This window comes from Erigeron canadensis, chromosome 8, assembly GCF_010389155.1.
Source record: "Erigeron canadensis isolate Cc75 chromosome 8, C_canadensis_v1, whole genome shotgun sequence".
Classification (NCBI taxonomy): domain Eukaryota; kingdom Viridiplantae; phylum Streptophyta; class Magnoliopsida; order Asterales; family Asteraceae; genus Erigeron; species Erigeron canadensis.
Window position 1 is genome coordinate 6,877,335 of NC_057768.1, and position 20,251 is coordinate 6,897,585.

General features: G+C 34.7%; 1 protein-coding gene across 1 annotated transcript; it reads right to left on the reverse strand.

Annotated features, from left to right (window-relative positions):
• Nucleotides 1–406: 406 nt before the first annotated feature.
• On the reverse strand, nt 407–12,722 carry LOC122579498 (vacuolar sorting protein 39-like). Its single transcript, XM_043751678.1, has 12 exons — nt 12,148–12,722; nt 11,766–11,977; nt 11,238–11,369; nt 10,989–11,132; nt 10,546–10,658; nt 9,608–10,040; nt 4,141–4,470; nt 3,825–4,046; nt 3,098–3,340; nt 2,092–2,529; nt 1,341–1,439; nt 407–1,004 (listed from the first exon to the last, which is right to left on the reverse strand). The coding sequence occupies exons 1-12, from the start codon at nt 12,599–12,601 to the stop codon at nt 801–803; spliced, it is 3,024 nt and encodes a 1,007-aa protein (XP_043607613.1). The 5' UTR covers nt 12,602–12,722; the 3' UTR covers nt 407–800.
• Between the last annotated feature and the right edge of the window lie 7,529 nt (nt 12,723–20,251).

Consider the following 20,251-nt stretch of genomic DNA (forward strand, 5'->3'; position numbering starts at 1 on the left):
ACTGCGGACAAGCCGACTACTTGGTCAGGTTGGGCGGTTGGCTATACCAAGCTCGGTTCAGGTCTAGGCATATCCCGATACCTTTAATGTCAAAGACGATCTTTATGACAGGCCCGCATCAAACAAGCAAAACATCTAATCTAACAAAACACTGCATAAACAACAATTCAGAATATAAACAAACCATTTGAAACAGGCAAAACATCTATAATCTAACAAAAAGAACTCTCATCAAACTTGGAATTGCATTATAAAGCTTGACAAACATCCGACAAAGAAACAAGCACATCCTATGTGGAATTCTATGTGTTATAAAAAATGCATTGTTGTAAATTACAAACCAATTAGATGCGCCAGAGACTAATCACGATAATATTTGAAATTAAAATTATAAATGGAATCATCATACCATAAAACTCTATTTCTCTTCATTTCTTTAAGACAAGTGTACATTACATATGAAAGTTTAAACTTAGTGTCTATGCACACAATTTCAATACATTTATAAATACATCTTTCATAGTGCAGATATCATTCCAATCTCACACTGACCAAAGTACCAAACTCACACCACTTAGAACTCTTCGCCCCAAAAAAAAAAAAAACCATAAACTTTACAAAACGAAACAAGAACCTTTACACGTTGCTTTCTGCTTTCGCTGTTGAGCCATGGATATTCAATGAAAACTTAGCCACCCTTGGCTACCATGCCAAGCAAATAATCCAATTTTGGAGGAAGATTGAACGCATGATTTGGCGTTAATTTAAGGCTCTCGCAAAATTAGTTTACCAAATGTGTTTTATCTTATTCTCCTTAGCGCTGATCCTTTTCCACTAGCTCTCATATTCTGAGAATCACGAAAGCAAACAAAATGCACGATTGTGTTTCCATTAGGATAGACGGCAAAAACACTGGTTCCTATCTTCTTGTTACAAAGGGAACACATGCTGTCAGCTGTGATCTTCACATCCACTTTTCTTTGGCTGTATAGTTGATCTTTAGTCTGCAGATAGTATAAAGTTTAAAATAGTGTTTGGCTACTCAAGCATCTAGAACATTTCAACAAAACAGGAAAAAAAACAACTTGAGAGGTGATATCAATACCATCGATTCATTTATGCCAATATCAGATGCGCGAATATGTAATTTAAACATGGAAAACTTCATAAAAAAAAAGAAGGATCTTTCTATTGACTGAATAAAGTGTTAACAGTTCAGTCCTTTGCCCAGACATATGTTAAAGCATACAAATGTCATAAGAATATATATATAAAAAAAAATTGTTAATGGCAACTTCGGTTTACTTTTGAAAGGACATAAATGTTGTTGATGACATTACCTGGAGGTTTTCACTTTCTCTGAGTCTCTTAATGACAGAATAGTTGCGGTGTGCTTCACTGGTTTTTCTCAGAAGAGGTCCAAGAAACGGAAGTAAGTTCTGACCAATAAAAGACCAAAAAGAAAAACTCATTTACCAATATCAAGATGTGAATTAGAATAGATTTGTAAAAAAAGGGGGGAGGGGAAGGGAGGGAATTAACAACAATTAATGGGTCTTATCCTCTCACTATGTATCAAATATAGACCAATACCGATTCAAGATTCCAGTAAAAATATTTTCTTAAATGATGTTCTAGGACTCACAAATCTTCTATTAAACACTAGAAAGCCAAGATTTATCATTCATTTGTGAGCACCGTTACTTACATCAAGCCCTTAACAATAGAGGTAGCAATTTTAAACCAATTAGTCATAAACGGAGTGAAATGGACTGAAACTCGGCCAAAGTCTGTTAATCATGTATACAACCCACTACCCACGCAAGTCTTAAACAAGTCTATTCAAAGAATTATTTTATTATTGCAATAACATTGTTTTTAACCCATAATCAACACATGAACTCCATAATAAAAAAATCTATATAATGATCACAAAGTTTTTGCTGGTCAGCCTGTAAAACTATGACCAGTTTCAACTTGGACCCATTTTGGCCCATTACCAACCCATCTGAGACAAATCTTGCCATATCTGTTCAGGACTAGAGCAATTTTATCAACTTCCGAGCATTATAGAAAACAAAGGGTGGTCACCTGTAGCTTAGTCTCTTTAGGTAAGAGCTTGAGGGCCTGTGCTCCCTGGACTCGGTCCCACCTCTGGCTCAAAACATCAAGCACTTCATCTAGCATGATATTGGAAATCGCTTCCTCATCCCCATCACCATCACCATCACTTTTCCCACTATCTGTACCACTTAGGCTTATTCTGGTATCTTCTGCACCTTCAATATCCGCAATTTTCTTACCTAACCCTCTTCCTTTACCTTTAAGTGATGTCCAGCTAACCTTTGGACTTGGAGATGAAACTAGATTATTGATTCTTTTTTCAATATCTTTCGTAGTTCTCTGGGGATTCAGATAGATTTGTAGTAAAGTTAGGTATATGTTGCCAGGAGCTTTTGCAGGCTGTTGATGAAGCCCTGACTCATACACCCGATCACAGTAGGACAGTGCCATGTCTGGAACATGAAGCTGGAATACAAAGACATATACATAGTTATTAACAAAAAAGAGAACATCAACTAATTTGACAAAGAATCAAAGAGCTTCACTTGATTCAGTATATATAGATAACTATTAGATAATGCATGTGTTCTTACAGAGGTAACCAAAAGGGTGGGTCCAAACAGTTTATTTACTTGCACGGGTTGACATGATTTCGGTTGACATGAAACACTCCTTGTCCAGGATTTATAACTTTTTAATACATAATTAGTGTGTCGGATAGGATAACAAGAATATATTTACATTGTATTATAAGAGCTATAAACGTCATATCTAATCAATGGTGATTTTTTTTTCTTTTCAAAAAAGTGATTTCAAAGGTTAGTTTTTATGCATCAAGAATCCCTCTTGGGAGACTCTAGACCCTTTCCCTTTTAAGCGCTTTTCTTACTTTACTAGTTCAGCCAGTAAAGATAAAGCCTAACCCAAGTTCACTGGTTCATAAGTAAATGGGATAAAATGTCCCTCTACAAGTTCTTATAACAAGTAACCAAAACCTCTAAGTCGACAAGACAGTTTCCCTAACAACTAATACCTTATGAATATATATGGACAATGCAAGTTCGTGCTGGTTCATTTTCCCTAGTAGGAGTGCCCGTTCTTCAAATAGAGCATCTGTTGGTAGTCGCTTCAACAAAATCTCCGGAGTATATCCTGAAATACCCTCCAATGCTGACAAGAGCTTTTTCCTTGCTGGGGTATAAACTTTCTCATCCCACTTTTTCTGAGCAGTGAGATCAGCATACCATTCAAGCACTTCCGAAAGATATATTTGCACCTACAGCACAAATATCACAAGTTTCCTGATAAGTAGTATCTTGGTGACTTTTATTAATGCAGAGGCACCTTTATACTAAAGAAGGTTAACATTTTCTTCTCTTATGAGAAACACATCGTTTAATACTATTTCCGTTCTGAAAGAAAATGCTCACTTTCTATATCGAGTTGCCCAACCCTTTCCCTTCCTAATAAGACTCCTCTGCAAATTTACCTATTCGTTATCATTGAAAAATAATTGAAAGACTGATTCTTGTCAACAAGTTTCCGCCACTACGTGTCATGATTGCTTTTTAGGCCAGAAGGGGATACCATTGTTAACAATGCATGTAAAAGGTTGAGCAAATGCATAAAACTTATTTTTTAGTTCTCATTTGTCTAATGTAGCATGGTCAACACATGTAAAAGTTTTTTGTAGTCTGCTTGGTAACATACTTTAAATACAGGAAATGGAAAGAATACTAGTGTGTAGTGTAAAGATATACCATTTCACTCTGCAGATTCCCAGAGATGCCATTTTCATTCATTGACAGCATCAACTCTAAGTATGTAGCCTGCATGCTCGGAGCATGCTGCTTTAAGTATGAGTTAACCAAATCTGCTGGAATGTTTCCAGATAAGAAGAGCTCAATAGTTTGTGTCGGACAACTTTCAAGAACAAGCATCGAATATTCCAGTACAATCATTGGGTCAATCACACACAAAGGCTGCATAAAAGGTTTTACATCTCTGTTACAAGAATCAACTTGTATAAATGGTAAAACATGCTACAATATTTATAAATAAATAAAGAAGACATACTTTGAGATATTCGATTATCATCTCCGGCTTGAACTTTTGGCTGAGCTCAATTTTTGGTTCATCTGATTTGGACTCCTCAATTAAGTTATGAAGAAGTGTGAGAGCTTCACGATGTAGTGAGTTGCCTCTGTAAAGCTCTAACAAACATAAATAGTGATTTCCATTGCGTAATATCTCCTCGGATATTTTCAAATCACAATAGTTGAGTCCTTTTAGTAAATCCAAAGCAGCAGCAGACTGTCCAGTCAGAAGCAGGGCCTGGAGAAGTGCAGTGTCCAATATTGCAGCCATCTCTCTAGCACCAGAGTCCAGGGGAATGTTGACTCTGCCCTGAAGATAACAAAAATCTAGAATAAACCAATGTAGATCACTATAGCTCGTTATTAAACCAAATCTTACAAATCAATTATAAAATAATGTTACACTTAAAGAGTATTAGAGCCAAAGGCTCGACTTTCCCCGGTTAGCGTGAACAGGGATCCCTCTCCCATTTATACACGAATCATTCTCATTCACCCTTTTTTCATAAAATTATATTATTCGCAGGGTAATATATTTTGTCTAGGTGCAACAAAAACATTAAATCGAATGATGCTAGTAAACTTTAAGACCCTGAGTGAGTATAAACTTGTTTGGATAACTTGTTTCATTTTTTATTTTATTTTTGAGCAGCAGAGAACTTATTTTATTTAATAGATTATAAAAGATAAATACACCCCATCAACAAAATGCAATGAGATGGCTACTGCAAAGGCTACTGTTTCCAAATCTCACGGGTTAAGAACCCTAATACACTAGGTCCTTCTCCTTCTAATTGATTGAATTTCTAAATGTCAAATGGTCAAAAGAGGTCAGACTGATCCAAAACTTACTTTCCATTTTTGTTTTTCCTAAACATACTGAGTGTAGGAACTTCATATATCATTACACAAAAGCTGTTTTCCCATTTAAGAGAATTAAAAGAATTTATGCATTTAAAATACATTTGGGTGACTTTCAAGTTTCAACTCATTCCGCCCATTTGATCGGTTTCCCTTTTAGCTGAACTATTTTTATTTCACCCATTATAGCTAGAACATCACCTAAAACAATCATTAGTCAATTGCACGAAAACAACACAAACGTCACCAATAATAATTATGGTGATGTGAATCAAACCAGAAAAACAGATATATACTTACGATTCGAGAAGTAAGTGGTATCCTTTCCTGTATTTTGAGAAACAGGGATCTCCAAGAAGTCTAAGACTAAACTCAATTCATTCATAATAAACTTTACAGCCTATTTACTAATCCTATTAGCATGATTAGCAAGCTAACTAAATAATATAAAAGATATCATAAAATATCTATAGTAAATACAATACTTTCCTAATCATAATAATAATAAAACTAATATTATATTACTAAGTAATAATTATAATTTTCCAGCAGATCCATATCATTACTCCCTCACCTAAAATACACCTTGTCCTCAAGGTGTGGCTTCAAAATTGCTTCAGGTGATTCGCGGATCTGATGGGTAGTCATCATCATTATTAACTTCGCTTCCAATGCCTCTTCTGTAACCAATTTTTTTCTCTACCGACTCTTGTTTCCTATTCTCAAAAACAACAGTCATCCGCAAAGCAGTAGTCACCCGCATATCTATTGCAAAATGTTTATCTCTTCTGCTGTTATTGTTCCAGGTGACCAGCCCCAAAGCAATGTAATAGAAAACCGTAGTACATAATTATATTTGTCTTGCTTTACAACATGACTACCACGAACATCTCCATAGTTCTCACTGATATCTTTCACCACTGTTGGTTGAGCAACCAATGTGTTCACTTCCTTGAGATCCTTGCTGATTTCCTTTAGCTGTATAATATCGGCCTCTTCTTTTCTATGCAACTGATCTTCATCCAGCGCCATTGATCTATTGTCAACAGCTTCTTTCCTCATCATGGGTGTAGTTGAACCTTCGATAAACAGAGTTTGTGTCTGCTTATTAATTGGTTCAATTCTTTCATCTATCCCAAAACCTGTTTCCTTTGAAGTCAAAACCCTAGGTGGTGGCATGGTCATCGACGCTGCCTGGAATAAGCATACCCCTGCTTGTCAAACCTCTGGTTGCTTCAATCCAAACTGATTATTCAATAATGCCATGATTTCAGCGTGTTGCTATTCAGTTGTCTCTTTGAAGTGCACCAAGGCCAATTCAAGTTCATCCAGCCTTTTTTATTCCTCAACTGAAATCGTTCAGTAGCTGCCCGAAAATGCTGGAAATCAGCAGGAACATCAACAATCATCCTTGATCCCATTGTTCAACAAACCACAAGTTGCAAGATCGAGAGCTCTGATACCAATTTGATGTGAATCAAACCAGAAAAACAGATAGATACTTACAATTCGAAAAGTAAGTGGTCTTCTTTCCTGTATTTTGAGAAACAGGGATCTCCAAGAAGTCTAAGACTCAACTTAATTCAATTCATTCATTATAAACGTTACAGCCTATTGTCTGTAGAGATACTAATTGTTGGGTTTGTGAAGGCCTTATGGGCCTGCTGGTTGTGTTTATTGATTAGGAAGCCCAAATTGGTTTCCTTGTTCAACAAGCAAGAAACCCTAGCTGTCCTCCTATATATTCCCCTAATATGTAATTGTAACTTCCATGGTTCAGAGCATCAATAAAATACCTGGTTTGCAGCCGGTGGATTAGGCCCCCCATTGGGGCCGAACCACGTTAAATCTCGTGTGTCGTTTATCTATTTTCTGGTTGTTATCTTCTTGATTAATTGCTTCCGCTATGCTAAGCCTAAGGCTGTTCCTAACAAGTGGTATCAGAGCTAAGGTTCTGTTTGATTCGATTCTGTCTTTGTTCGTGGTGGTTGTCTTTGTCGATTAGGGGTCCTGTTTTGCCCCCTTGTTTGCTGTTTTTACCTACAACAGGCCAGAAGCCAAGGCTGCTGTTATTTTTCGAATCTGGTTGCTGCTGTCGGCTCTGCTGTTTGCAGCCATGAGCCGCTGTTTCACAGCAGAGTTTAGGACCTGTTGCCACCGCCAAGCTGCTGCTATTTACAGCCACCACGATTAGGGTTTTTCTATCCTTGTAGGCTGCTGTTTGCTGCTGATTTGCAGCTGTTAGCTGCTGGAACTGCTGTTGCTGCTGATTTTGTTTGTTCTTCCTCATTCGATCAGTTTTTGTGCTTGGTTTGCAGCTGTGATTCGTTGCTGTTCCACCTGTTTTATCACCAATTGGAACCCGCATCAGATCTAAAATCTGTTCAACTGAATTTTTGATTGATTTTCTTGATCAGAGGTTGCGTTTAGGGTTTCCGGAAATTGGGGTTATGGTGTTATTGATCGATTGGAAGATGATGAAAGCACTGTTTTGGTTTTCTTGTTCGAGAAGGTATTGGCTACTGTTCTTGGTAACCACCGTGACATTCTTGTTCGTCATTGATCAGAGGTTGAGGTATTGTCTCTCTTCAGTTTATTGTGAGTTGTATCTCGGGTTATTCTAATTCACGATTAGGGTGTGGTTTTTGCGGGTGCTTGTTACTCAGTTTGTTGCTGTGATATTACCTTGATCGATTAGAAAATAAAAGAAGATAAATACTATTGTTTTAAGTTAGTCCATTGAAATAAGGTATCAGGTTGATTAGGGTTAAGCCTTTGTTCGACCGGGTATATACATGTGTTATTGGATTGGATTTCTGTTGGATGTGGTACTTTTTATGAAGAAAATAGAACTAGCTGGTTTGGAGTGCGTTGAGTTATAAGTATTCTTGTTCCGGGGTTGCTAGTGTCAACACGAGTGAAAAAAGTTAGCAAAGTCATGAAACTAACGCTTGTTTTCTCTACTGCTGTTATTGATCGTTTGTTGTTAACTGGTCTGGAACTGTGGATATTATTCCTTATTCAGTTTTGATCAGTGTTTTGACTTTTGAGAGGATCTTTGTACTGGTATTGGGTGAAGGTTTTCGTTGGTTGAATACTAGTGGAGGTTCGTCTCATGAAGTCTGGTTTAGCATGGGTTGGAATAACAGGGACAGTGGGAGCTGTGCGTAGTTGACTTGTGGGGTTGCATGAGGTGCTCGGGATTTTAGAGTCGTCCGAGGTTGATAAAATTCTGCTTATGAGAATGTGTCTGGGTTGATGCATTGGGACTCATTAGAAGGAAGTGAAGCCTCTTGTTACAGATTTTGGTTTGCTTCATTTAATGTTACCTACTGTAGTGAAGCCCTCATTTGTTGTTTAGACTTTTGGAGTGTGCAGGTTACTGCACTACCAGAAGAATTGAACCAACTTTCGGAGAAAAGTCTTGACTCGCGGATTCGAGAGTTATACGACTCGGGTGCGCGGTAGAGGACTCTGGGACTTTCAAGTAATCTGTTTGAGCGTATTCGGAGGTTTGAACTTGGACACGATTTTGTAACACTGGGAGCACAAGGAGTGTGTTGACATATGTTAAAATCGACGTTAAGTTCTGAAGACAAGGCATCTGAATGAAACTCTCCGGTGATGCTACCGCTAGTGAAGAGTGTTGTTCCTCTGGAGTCTCTAGAGCCGGTAATTGAAATCAGTAGGAGTCGGTTGAGATTGAGGATGAGTCATTGGTGGACTTTGCCATGACTAAGTCAATTGTGTCTCACTGTATTGAAGCAATTTACAGCTTCAATGGGCCTTTCAGGTGACTAATGAAAAGGGCCATTGCAACTAGGTATACATTGGATGCATGGATTGAAGTTTGGTTTGTTCTTGGGAGCTGGACCTGTGAAGACTTCTGTTCCTATCTGATTTTATTGAAATCCTAGCTTGTTCATGGAGAACTGAAGACTTGGGAAACTTCTGTTTTGAAGTTTTAGTTTGTTCTTGGAACGGAAGGCTTGAGGATTTCGGTTATCTGAAGATACTGGATGACGGGGATATCGTTTGCTTGAATGGAGGGTTGAAATTTATCACAAGGCCTTCAAGTGGGAGATTGTTGGGTTTGTGAAGGCCTTACGGGCCTGCTGGTTGTGTTTATTGATTAGGAAACCCAAATTGGTTTCCTTGTTCAACAAGCAAGAAACCCAAATTGGTTTCCTATATATACCCCTAATATGTAATTGTAATTTCCATGGTTCAGAGCATCAATATTCAATAAAATACCTAGTTTGCAGCCGGTGGATTAGGCCCCCCATTGGGGCCGAACCACGTTAAATCTCATGTGTCGTTTATCTATTTTTTGGTTGTTATCTTCTTGTTTAATTGCTTCCGCTGTGCTAAGCCTAAGGTTGTTCCTAACACTAACCATATTAGCTTGATTAGCAAGCTAACTAAATAATATAAAAGTATCACCAGATATATTTAGTAAATACAATACTTTAATAATAATTAAACGAATACTATATTACTAACTAATAATAATATAGTTTTCCAGCAGATCCATGTCATTGTGTCAATAATTCTAGAATTTAAGTAACAGAAATGTTTTATCCTACCTTGTTTGATCTCTTGACACGGTTGCTTTCATATGAAACAAAGGAATGCCCAACAGCATCTGAAATGGCCTCTTCTGTTCCCTCAGCAGCCGCCTTTCCGATTATGTGGTTCCTCTTCTTCTGCAGGAACTTGACGAGTGCCATTAAAGTATTGTGAGACATTTTCTTTGACTCAAGAGCTGAACTCTCATCATATTCCAGTAGATGAGAAGTTGAAGAAGGATCCATATCATCTGACAAACCAGACGAGGCTCTTGATAAATACACCTCTCCACTGACATCAAGAAGTTTATCTGGTTCACCAACCAGAGACGACTTGGGGATAAGAATAGATGGATATAAAGCCAGCACATATGTTATTTCTACTTGAGATGCCACAAAGTGCTCCATGGCCTCCTCATAACTCCCATTTTCAAACAGATAGTGTGCATATCTGTAACATGATCCGATATATGAAATTATATTAGCTTTGATTTACTTTTTTTTTGAAAAGCACATTAGCTTTGATAACTACCTTGAGCTTTAAAACAAATACTGAAAAAGAGATAGATGGGTGGCAAACTCAATTTTTCCCTTTTAAATCGTGGAAATGTACCACTCCTTTTGTAAAATCAAGAATTAAGAGTGTTGTAGTAATTATGTTTTAAAGGTATTCTAAACTTTAAGAGATAAGCTTGCTTAGGTATATCACTTCTTTGAGGGTTGCAAAAAACAAATTTCTTTTGGGTGCACTAAGGGATCTGAATGTCAAAACATAATCACACCATCTAATAAGAAAATATGATAGCAACAACTTCACAACATGTTATCAAGGAGAAACATTTTAGCTAACGTCTATGCATTAGGACGTTTAGAATTACGCCTAAAGTAAAACATAATATTTGAAGCTGTAGATGCAGTCCCAATGTGAGTGTCTAAAAAATTGTCAATTATATTACCTTACATGAATTGACTGCTCCTTTGAGGCTCGGAGATTTGAATCTTCGGGTGGCAGCAACTTACATAATGCCAGGGCTTCCTCAAAATTTCCAGAGGCTGTCAATTGTACAATCTGCATTGACATACAGTGTTAGACAAGCCTGCTAGATCTTTAATTAAATTCACTTAATTGTTGTAACGCTAAAAAAAATACACATATCACTACCAGTTGCCTCCTTGAAATATGAGGGTATTTACCTATCTGGTTATCAGGAAAGGCAAGCAAATGTCCTTAATTGTGCAAAAAACTTTACATCAAAATGACAACGGAGGAGTGTTGAATAGCTCATGCCATACTTGCAATTTCATATCCTAAAGTATATTTTGAATCTACAATACAAAGCATGCAACTTTACCTAGTACTAGTATTAAAGACTCATATCTTGTTGAGTTTGAGACAAACCTGTGCTCCAAGAGGAACAGGAAATAATCCGTAAACAGAATTGTTTAAAGCAACAATTACAGCATTCTTTCCTTGGTGAATAAGGCGGACATCACGAAGAACAACTGTTTGTATCAAGGCGTAAGGGACTCTTAAAGACCGTATCTGCAAACCTCAAATTGACAATAAGAATAAGTCTTACAACCCCAACGTTCAAATAAACAATAAATGAACACTCGTACATACAGTTCTCTACAAATTTATGAGTACCTCAATATGTCTTGGTAGAAGAGCTGTAGCATATGGCTTCTGAATGACAACTATCGCTGGAGCCTCAGACCAACAAATCCTGCCTTCTTGGAGGAGCTTGCCATTTTGGTCCACAAGCACTCCAATGTTATCCTGAAAACACAAAATTCAAAAACAGAGATTCACAAAACTAAGGCAAATGTCTAATAATATTAAGAAACCAGCATTTGAAATATTATCATTTAATAAAGCACTAGATAGCAGAACTGCAGAAGAACAAGTACTAACAGATAGAGAACATTAGATGTTATAACTTTGAAATGATTAAATTCCTCTAGTCACATTTACTCGAAAGATAAAAACAAAACCATTCACTCTGAAACATAAGTAGCAATTCTTGACAGAGCTAAAAAAAACCAGAAATTGTTAAAACGTGTCTCAACTTGCTCAACGTTTACGGTTTACCCTCACTGCAACACATGCTCTCCCTTCCTTTTAACTTTCACTCCACAAAGCTCACATATAATACAAGAGTCATGTATATATTACCTTCCCTAGAAGAAGTTCTCCGGATGGAAGAGACACAACTAAAGGTGGAGCAATCCTCCCCGACGGAAACACCTCCGTTAATGCACCATTCGTAGCATTCAGTATAGTATACTCTCTCCTAATCCCTAAGCATATATTATCTCCACACCAAGACATAGACTTCACATAATCCGGTACACCAAACTCTTTCACCTCCACAAATCCACGTCCTCCTATATAAATGATATATCACAATTATTAATTACTATGCGGACGCATATAATTATGCACACATTTCTATAGTATAATCAAAACTAACTCGACCGAATCAATTATGCACACATTTCTATCGAATAATTAACTCGAACGAATAAACGAGCGAATAAAAATAAAATATCGTTACCATCATGTCTAAAAATACAAACTCTTTTCTGTCTAGCAAAACACAAAAACCCTCTCTTATCATCCCACGAATACGCATTCGCTCCTTTCGCTTTCGTAATAACCGCAAGAGTCTCCAAATTAGGAAGTTTATGAAACGAAATCGATTCCGAAAGCGAAAGCAATAATTCTCTTGAATCCAACACTTCCATTGCCACCATAGGTCTCCTTGAGAATCCATTAACTGTTCTTTCTAATACGTAAGCTTCTTTTTTTAAATCTAGGGTTTCAGCTTGATGACGATCCGACGGTGGTGGTGATGATGATGATGATGACGTGGAAGATTGTGGAACGTAGATTCGAAGAGATCCGTCTGAACAAGCGATGAGTAGATTTGAATTGTAGGATTCGACGGCGTCGATTTTGTTTGGACAGTTGGATAGTAGTTCTAGAGAATCGTAAGCGTTGTGCACCATAATATTATTTTAATTATTATTTTTCCGGTGGTGGTGGTGGTAGTTCAGTTAAACGACGTCGTGTAGTGAGGTTGACTATTTTTGGGATGATGATCAGGGGTTTATGGTGTTTTTATTTAGAAGTGGGTTTTACATTTTTGTTTCGGTTTTTATTGTTATTATTAAAACCAATATAACGGTTAATTATCTATGCTAATGTATAAAATTTATACCCAAAATGGGTGTTATTCCTTACACACCAGCAAATGTTCCTTTACACACCGGTCATACAGCCCGTTTTATGTAGTACTCATCGTTTTGGTACTGAAAACGGTCCATATGAAGTAAAACGGGGTAAAAAATGGTGTGTAAATAACTTTGCACTGTTGCACTGACATGTCAGAGAATGACACTTCATAATCAACAATATGGTGGATATGATTTAAAACGGTGAGTTTTATATAAATGAGTCAAATACATAAAGTTCTCCTATATTTTCAGGGAATTATCACTTATTACCCCTCTTTGTTAAGATTTTGTATTATCCATCTTTACTATACTAAAAGTGTAACACAACCGTCACCCCTTTTAACTTCGTTTAATTCTCCATCAATAGGTGTCTTGTATTATCCATATGTTGTAAAACGGGGTATTTTAATTAGTTGAAAAGCTTATTATAAATTTTTATAACGGTGAAATTTAGTTTTTTCCCTCTAATTTTCTTAATAATGTACGAAATCGTTGATATGAGCGACTTGATATGTTAACATAAAAATCTCTTTGTATTAACTGATACGTTTATTATATAAGTTTAGTATAAGTTTTTTTTTTTAAAATTTTAATAATTGTAAAGTACTTGATATACTAACATAAAAAACTCTTTCTAATCTCACGACATAAGGTATTCACCTCCTGACAATCCCCTGTATCAACTGATACATTTGACATTATGAATGTATACCTTAAAAGAATTTTGCCGCATTTCACATTTTCACCTATGGGAAATAACTTGTTAACACAATTATTTTTCAAACACAACCATAAATAATAAACCAAACACAAATTAAACGGTCCATTAAAACACAAAATATTACATAATACACCCATCATTATAGTTTCCTAGCCATTAAAACATAAAATATTACATGATACACACATTGTCATTATTCTTAACCATTAAGACCCAAAATATTACATAATAAACACATAGTCATAGTTTCTAAAAAGTACGCATAACACATAGTCCTAAAAAGTTCGCATAACATCAAACACATAGTCATACAACCACATTTTTAGGTGTAAGAAAATACAAATACCGAATACATGTGTATGAAACCAGAAGGTGATATATATAAGCTTTATTTGTATGATTCGCTCATCATCCGCTAATAGTCCATCATGATAATGGTGGAAATTAAAAAATGCTCAACATTAGATAAAACAATTGTTTTGTACATTTTAGGTGTGAGAAAAAAGTTGAGTTATATATAAGTAATTTGTGTGAAGGCCTACTAACTTATATACATAAGCCATCCCGTTTTATGTAAGACGAGCACATACAACCCATTTGGCCCATCAAATATCAAACGATGTGGATCTTTTGAATTTACATACATATATCCATATATACATAATCACGACCACTAAGTTTATTGTCAATTATTATAATGATTGAAATTAAAAATGCTATCAAATGTGTGAAGGCCCACTAACTTATGTACATAAAACACCCCGTTTTATTTAAGACGAGCACATACAACCCATTTGAAACGCGTATGTAGGCCCAATAGGCCCATTCGGTTGAAAGACAAGCACATATAATCCATTTGACCCGTTTAAACAATTGATGAACACACGACTCATATGAGATATGAAACGAGTATGTAGGCCCAATAGGCCCATTCAATTGAAAGATGGACACATATAATCCATTTGACCCGTTTATACAAATGATGAACATAATTTGGCCCACTAGGCCCATTCGAGTGAAAAACAAGCACATTTAACCCATTTGACCCATGAGATATCAAAAGATATGGATCTTTTGGAAATTACATACATATATCCATATATACTTACACACGACTCACATGAGATATGAAACAAGTATGTTGGCCCAATAGGCCTATGAGATATCAAACTAGTGTGAAGGCCCAACAGGCCCATTCGAGTAAAAGATGTGCATATACAACCTATTTGACCCATTTATACAAATGATAAACATAATTTGCCCCACTAAGCCCATTCGAGTGAAAGTCGAGCACATACAACCCATTTGGCCCATGAGATATCAAACGATGTGGATCTTTTGAATTTACATACTTATATCCATATATACATACACACGACTCACATAAGATATGAAACGAGTATGTAGGCCCAATAGGCCCTTAAGTAGTAAAGACGGGCACATATAATCCATTTGACCCGTTTATACAAATGATGAACATAATTTGGCCCAATAAGCCGATTCGAGTGAAAAACAAGCACATACAACCCATTTGGCCCATGAGTTATCAAACGATGTGGATCTTTTGGAAATTACATACATATATCCATATATACATACACACAACTCACATGAGATATGAAACAAGTATGTAGGCCCAATAGGCCTATGAGATATCAAACGAGTGTGAAGGCCCAATAGGCCCATTCGAGTAAAAGATGTGCATATACAACCTATTTGACCCATTTATACAAATGATAAACGTAATTTGGCCCATAAGGCCCATTTGAGAAGCATATTGACCCGTAGCATATCAAATTTTTTTTTTTTTTATAATAACATGTTACTTTTTATGTCGTTTTATATAATATGGACTAGCAATCATAAATACTCTACGTTTTATAATATATGGATAACAATGAGACACCTATTGATTTACTTTTTATGTCATTTATCTAATACGGACCGTATAATATTAGCTAGGTAAAATACTCTCCGTTTTATAGTATATGGTTAATTATAGGACACCTATTGATGGGGTTAACGTGGGGATAGTAAGTGATTGATATTGGAAAATATTAAGAAAGAGGGACCATAAGTGATAAATAGTGAAAACTTTTGTTAAAAAATATAAAATATCCACCGTTTTAAAATGTGACGGTCCGTATTACTTTTTTAATATATGTTGAAATTGAGGTGTCAGGCTCTGACATGTCAGTGCAACAGTGCAGAGTTATTTACACACCGTTTTTTCCCCCGTTTTACTTTATACGGGGCGTTTTGGACACTAAAACGGGGAGTTATACATGAAACGGGCGTATGAGCGGTGTGTGGATGAACAGTAAACGGTGTGTAAATAGGCACTCCCTTATAAAAAATGAGACACGTGAATTGACCAAATTACCCTTAATGAATTAAATCACTACTAACTCTTAATATTAAATTACATCATTAGTCCCTTACATTATAAAATATCTTTAATTACCCCTTTTAAATCAAACATTTCTACATCAATTACCTACACTATTTGACGTTGCCACCACCATCACTATCCATCGCCTCCATCGCACTCATCGCCACCGCATTGCGCGGGTACCATGCTTGTATATTTGCAATGTGAATTCTACTTACAAAGAGTCAAAGATTTGTCATACATAGAAGTATTTTATTTTGTATAAAACTAGTAATATTTGGACCCCGCAACGAAATTGTTTGTTAAAATTGTAACGTTGTATTAGTATATTTACATTGACTTTCAACTACTTAATTAAAATTATTCAGTCATGAATATATGTTTGTTTAAACTGTAAAAAAATCATAAAGTAACCCTTAGTAGAAAACAATGAGAATTCAAATAATGCAAGTAATGATCCGGAAGGTGACACAAACGGGTTCATATGGTAACTTGGTCCTTATTTAGTTATTCGTGTATTTGTATAATTCAATCAATGTTAACAAGTGAATGGGAAAATTAAAGAAAATTACATAATCCATTAACCCATCTACCCACACACACTGTTTCACAAAAACAACGGGATTCTTTTTTTATTTTTATTTATTTATATGTTTTAGTTTATATAAGAAAAATATGTATCATAAATTTAATTTGATTTTAATTTCTAATAACAAGTATGATTATCCTAATTATAGTCTGATTCCAATTACTATTACAATTAATTTGAGTACAGTTAATAATATAAAATAAAATATTGATAAAAATATGTAACCTCCCTAACATTTAGCAATATTTTGTTATTAGATAGACATTATGCAATAAAGTATTAATTATTTTTAAATTGGGTTAAAAGTGTAAATTGGTAATGGAAAACCAAAAAGTATAAAGTAATTTAGACATGTATTGATTTAATTAATTTTGATAAATTGAGAGTTGTGATTGGTCAATTGAGGTTAGGTCAGTTGTCTTTAGTATATATAAAGATTAAGAATAAGTTAAGATTAAATGTTTTTAATTATAAAAAGATAAAATGTCATGTATGTCATTATTAAGTTACAAAATATCATGTTTGCCCAATTAAAATTTGAAATATCATATATGTAATTTATAATACTCTCAAATATTAAATATGTCATTGTTAAATAAAGAAAAATATCATATGGGCCCAAATACATTATTAGATACTTTATTATATATAGGGTCATTTTTAAAAAATATATCTAACATGTCATATCAAATTCTTTAAATTTATCATTAAACTTTAGATTGCATTAAATGTAAAAATAAAAATAGCACATAGTTGAGTCACTTGCAAACTAAGATCGAAACACTTTTATATATACCATGAATTGAATTGAATATCAATGAAATTAATCATGTTGGTAACATTGGATTAAATTTACACGATTAGAAGAAAAAAAACATGGAATTAATTATAAAAAGCAGGAGAAAAAGCGTGTGTAACTATGATTTCCTAAATACTTTATTAATAATCTTAAAGAATTTTTATGTTTTAATTTAGACCAAATTAATTTAATTGGTCATATTGGGTATCTTTCAATGACATATTTGATGTATTTCAAAATTAACAACAAAATATATAATATTTAAAATTATATTTATAGATATTTAATATTTTTTACATAACAATGACATATTTGATATATTAGTAGATTAGAATGACATATATTTGATATATTTAAAGACATGTTAGATATATTTCAATAATAATGGCCCCATATATAATTTATACTATTTTATAAAATATTTTGTCCTTACTTAAAATTTTAAAAGATGATTTGAACTACCTAAATTATCCTCCTACTTTATTCACTAATTTAAACATCTCTACCTAATATACCTATAATATTCTTAAATCTCAATCACTCATTTTTTTCTTTCTCCTCAAATCTCAACCATTCATTTTTTGTTTCTCTCATCCAAAAATCATTTTATTCCTCTAATTTATTCAAAATCTTTTATCTCAAAAATCATATATTGATAAATTATAAAATTTGTATGGGTGTTCTTAAAATTTCATGCTCTTTCATTAGAGATGTCATTCGATATACTTTCGAAGATTTTTTAAATCTGAGTACGGTCCCCGTAAGGCTAAGACATTTAGTTATCACATTTTATGACTTATCACCTCCTATCTATATCTATATCTATATTATTTTATAAAATATTTTGCCATTTTCTAAAATCTCAAAAGATAATTTGAACTACCTAAATTATCATCCCTCTTTATTTACTAATTTAAACATCTCTACCTAATATACCTATGATACCCTTAAATCTCAATCACTCATTTTTTCTCTCTCCTCAAATCTCAATCACTCATTTTTTTCTTTCTCCTGCATAAATCATTTTATTCCTCTAATTTATTCAAAATCTTTTATCTCAAAAACCGTATATCGATAACTTATAAAAATTATGGGTGCTCTTAAAATTTCATGCTATTTCATTAGAGATGTCATTCGATATACTTTCGACGAATTTTTAAATCCGAGTACGGAGCTCGTACGACTAAGGCATTTGGTTATCACATTTTATGACTTATCACCTCCTACGACCTATCACGCCCACCATCTCACCGCCGTATTGCGCGGTGACTATTGCTCGTATTCAATAATGTATTTAGGCACATATGCTATTTTTTTACTTATATGACATATTTGATATTTGAAGGTATTAAAAATGACATACATGATATTTCAAATTTTAATTAGACAAATATGATACGGAGTATTTTGTAACTTAACACTTAACAATGACATAGATGAAATTTTCCCTTATAAAAATATCATTAATTTGGTAGGCCTAGAAATATACCAACACGTACATGTATGAATGTATGATCAATGATTAACTTTCACGAGAAACAATACTTCATGTAATATTTAATCACTAAAATGTGCCGATGTCAAGTTTTTAATTATGATTGTATGAGTGATATCTATAACACGGAATACTATTATTGTGCTCTCTTCTTGTAACCCAAATCCAACTATTATTATCTTGCAAAGAAATCACAGCTTCACAGCGGTCGATTATTGTACTAGTTTATTTGTATGTCTATATTTGTAGCTTATCCTAACAATCTTGCAGTCCTTGGTAATGGGATCGAAACCAAACCCAATGATGTCACTGCTACGGTATCTCCAAACAGGATGATCAGCTATCTTTACTATGCGCCTAATTGACGGGTTCCACAGACATACACCTCGAGATTCTCGTTGGTACAGCCTAATTAAAAGAATTCCATTAGAGGAACTAAAAATATAGTAATTTCTCTGGCGAATGTAATGTGTACAAGTATTGATCATTTTTCAGTCGTCCACTTTCGTTGTGTATAAGCAGGACTTTATGTGGGGATTGTAACAAGTGCCGACGGATGAAGTTAGGAGACGGACCTGAATCGGAGGAGGGATTTGGGTGGCAGTAGTCTCTTGAAGATTTCAACAATCAAGTCATCGCACATATATCATGTGGACATTCGCTGCATATGTCAATAGCTAGGATGAAAATTCAGTGTAGTGAATGCCAAGATGTGTATATATATTAATACTTCTATATTAATTCTGACTAACAATTAAATAGTTGCCTATCATATGCTCAAAGGTCATTTTTTTTTTTACTTCAAATAGAATATGGCAAATATGAGTCCATTCATCCGACCGGCATGTAGGAAAAGGTATCAAGAAGTATATATTGACGAAATAACTTATTACTTATTACTACGGCGGTTATTAACTATATAAATTGGAGGATATCTTCTTCTTGTCTACGTACTAATGAGATGAGCAGGGTTTACTATGATGGGATGGGTCTACGTACAAATTACGTACTAATGACTAATGCAATGACCCTCGCCCGATATAATCAAGGCATATATATGGCCCAATACAACACACGTACTTATCAATTTTGTTTTTTAAAAACGTGGCGATAATAGGTCCAAGCAATGTTTTAAACCGGACCGGACCGAACCAGAAAACTCCCGGGGACCGGCTGACTAGTCTTTTGTGATATGGAAATCCACTGCAACAGTGCAACCTAAGTATGAATACAATTTGTAACCATGGAATTATTCAAACTTTGTTTGACAATTCAAAATGGTGTATGTTGGCCTGTTTGACTAAATTTCTAAACACCATGGCACAAAACACTATTTAACATATGGGATTATCAAAAAATTAATATCCAATTCAAATAGTAGCTAAATGATACAGTAGTAGTAAAATTTGTTTGAATGGATGCGAAA

What these genes read in the sequence shown, in the direction of transcription:
- LOC122579498 (XM_043751678.1), bottom strand. Translation starts at nt 12,601, where the DNA reads ATGGTGCACAACGCTTACGATTCTCTAGAACTACTATCCAACTGTCCA. An exon ending in TTGTATTTTTAGACATGATG is followed by an intron (nt 11,978 to 12,147) that starts GTAACGATATTT and finishes TCATTTATATAG; the next exon opens with GAGGACGTGGATTTGTGGAG. An exon ending in CTGTTCCTCTTGGAGCACAG is followed by an intron (nt 10,659 to 10,988) that starts GTTTGTCTCAAA and finishes ATGTCAATGCAG; the next exon opens with ATTGTACAATTGACAGCCTC.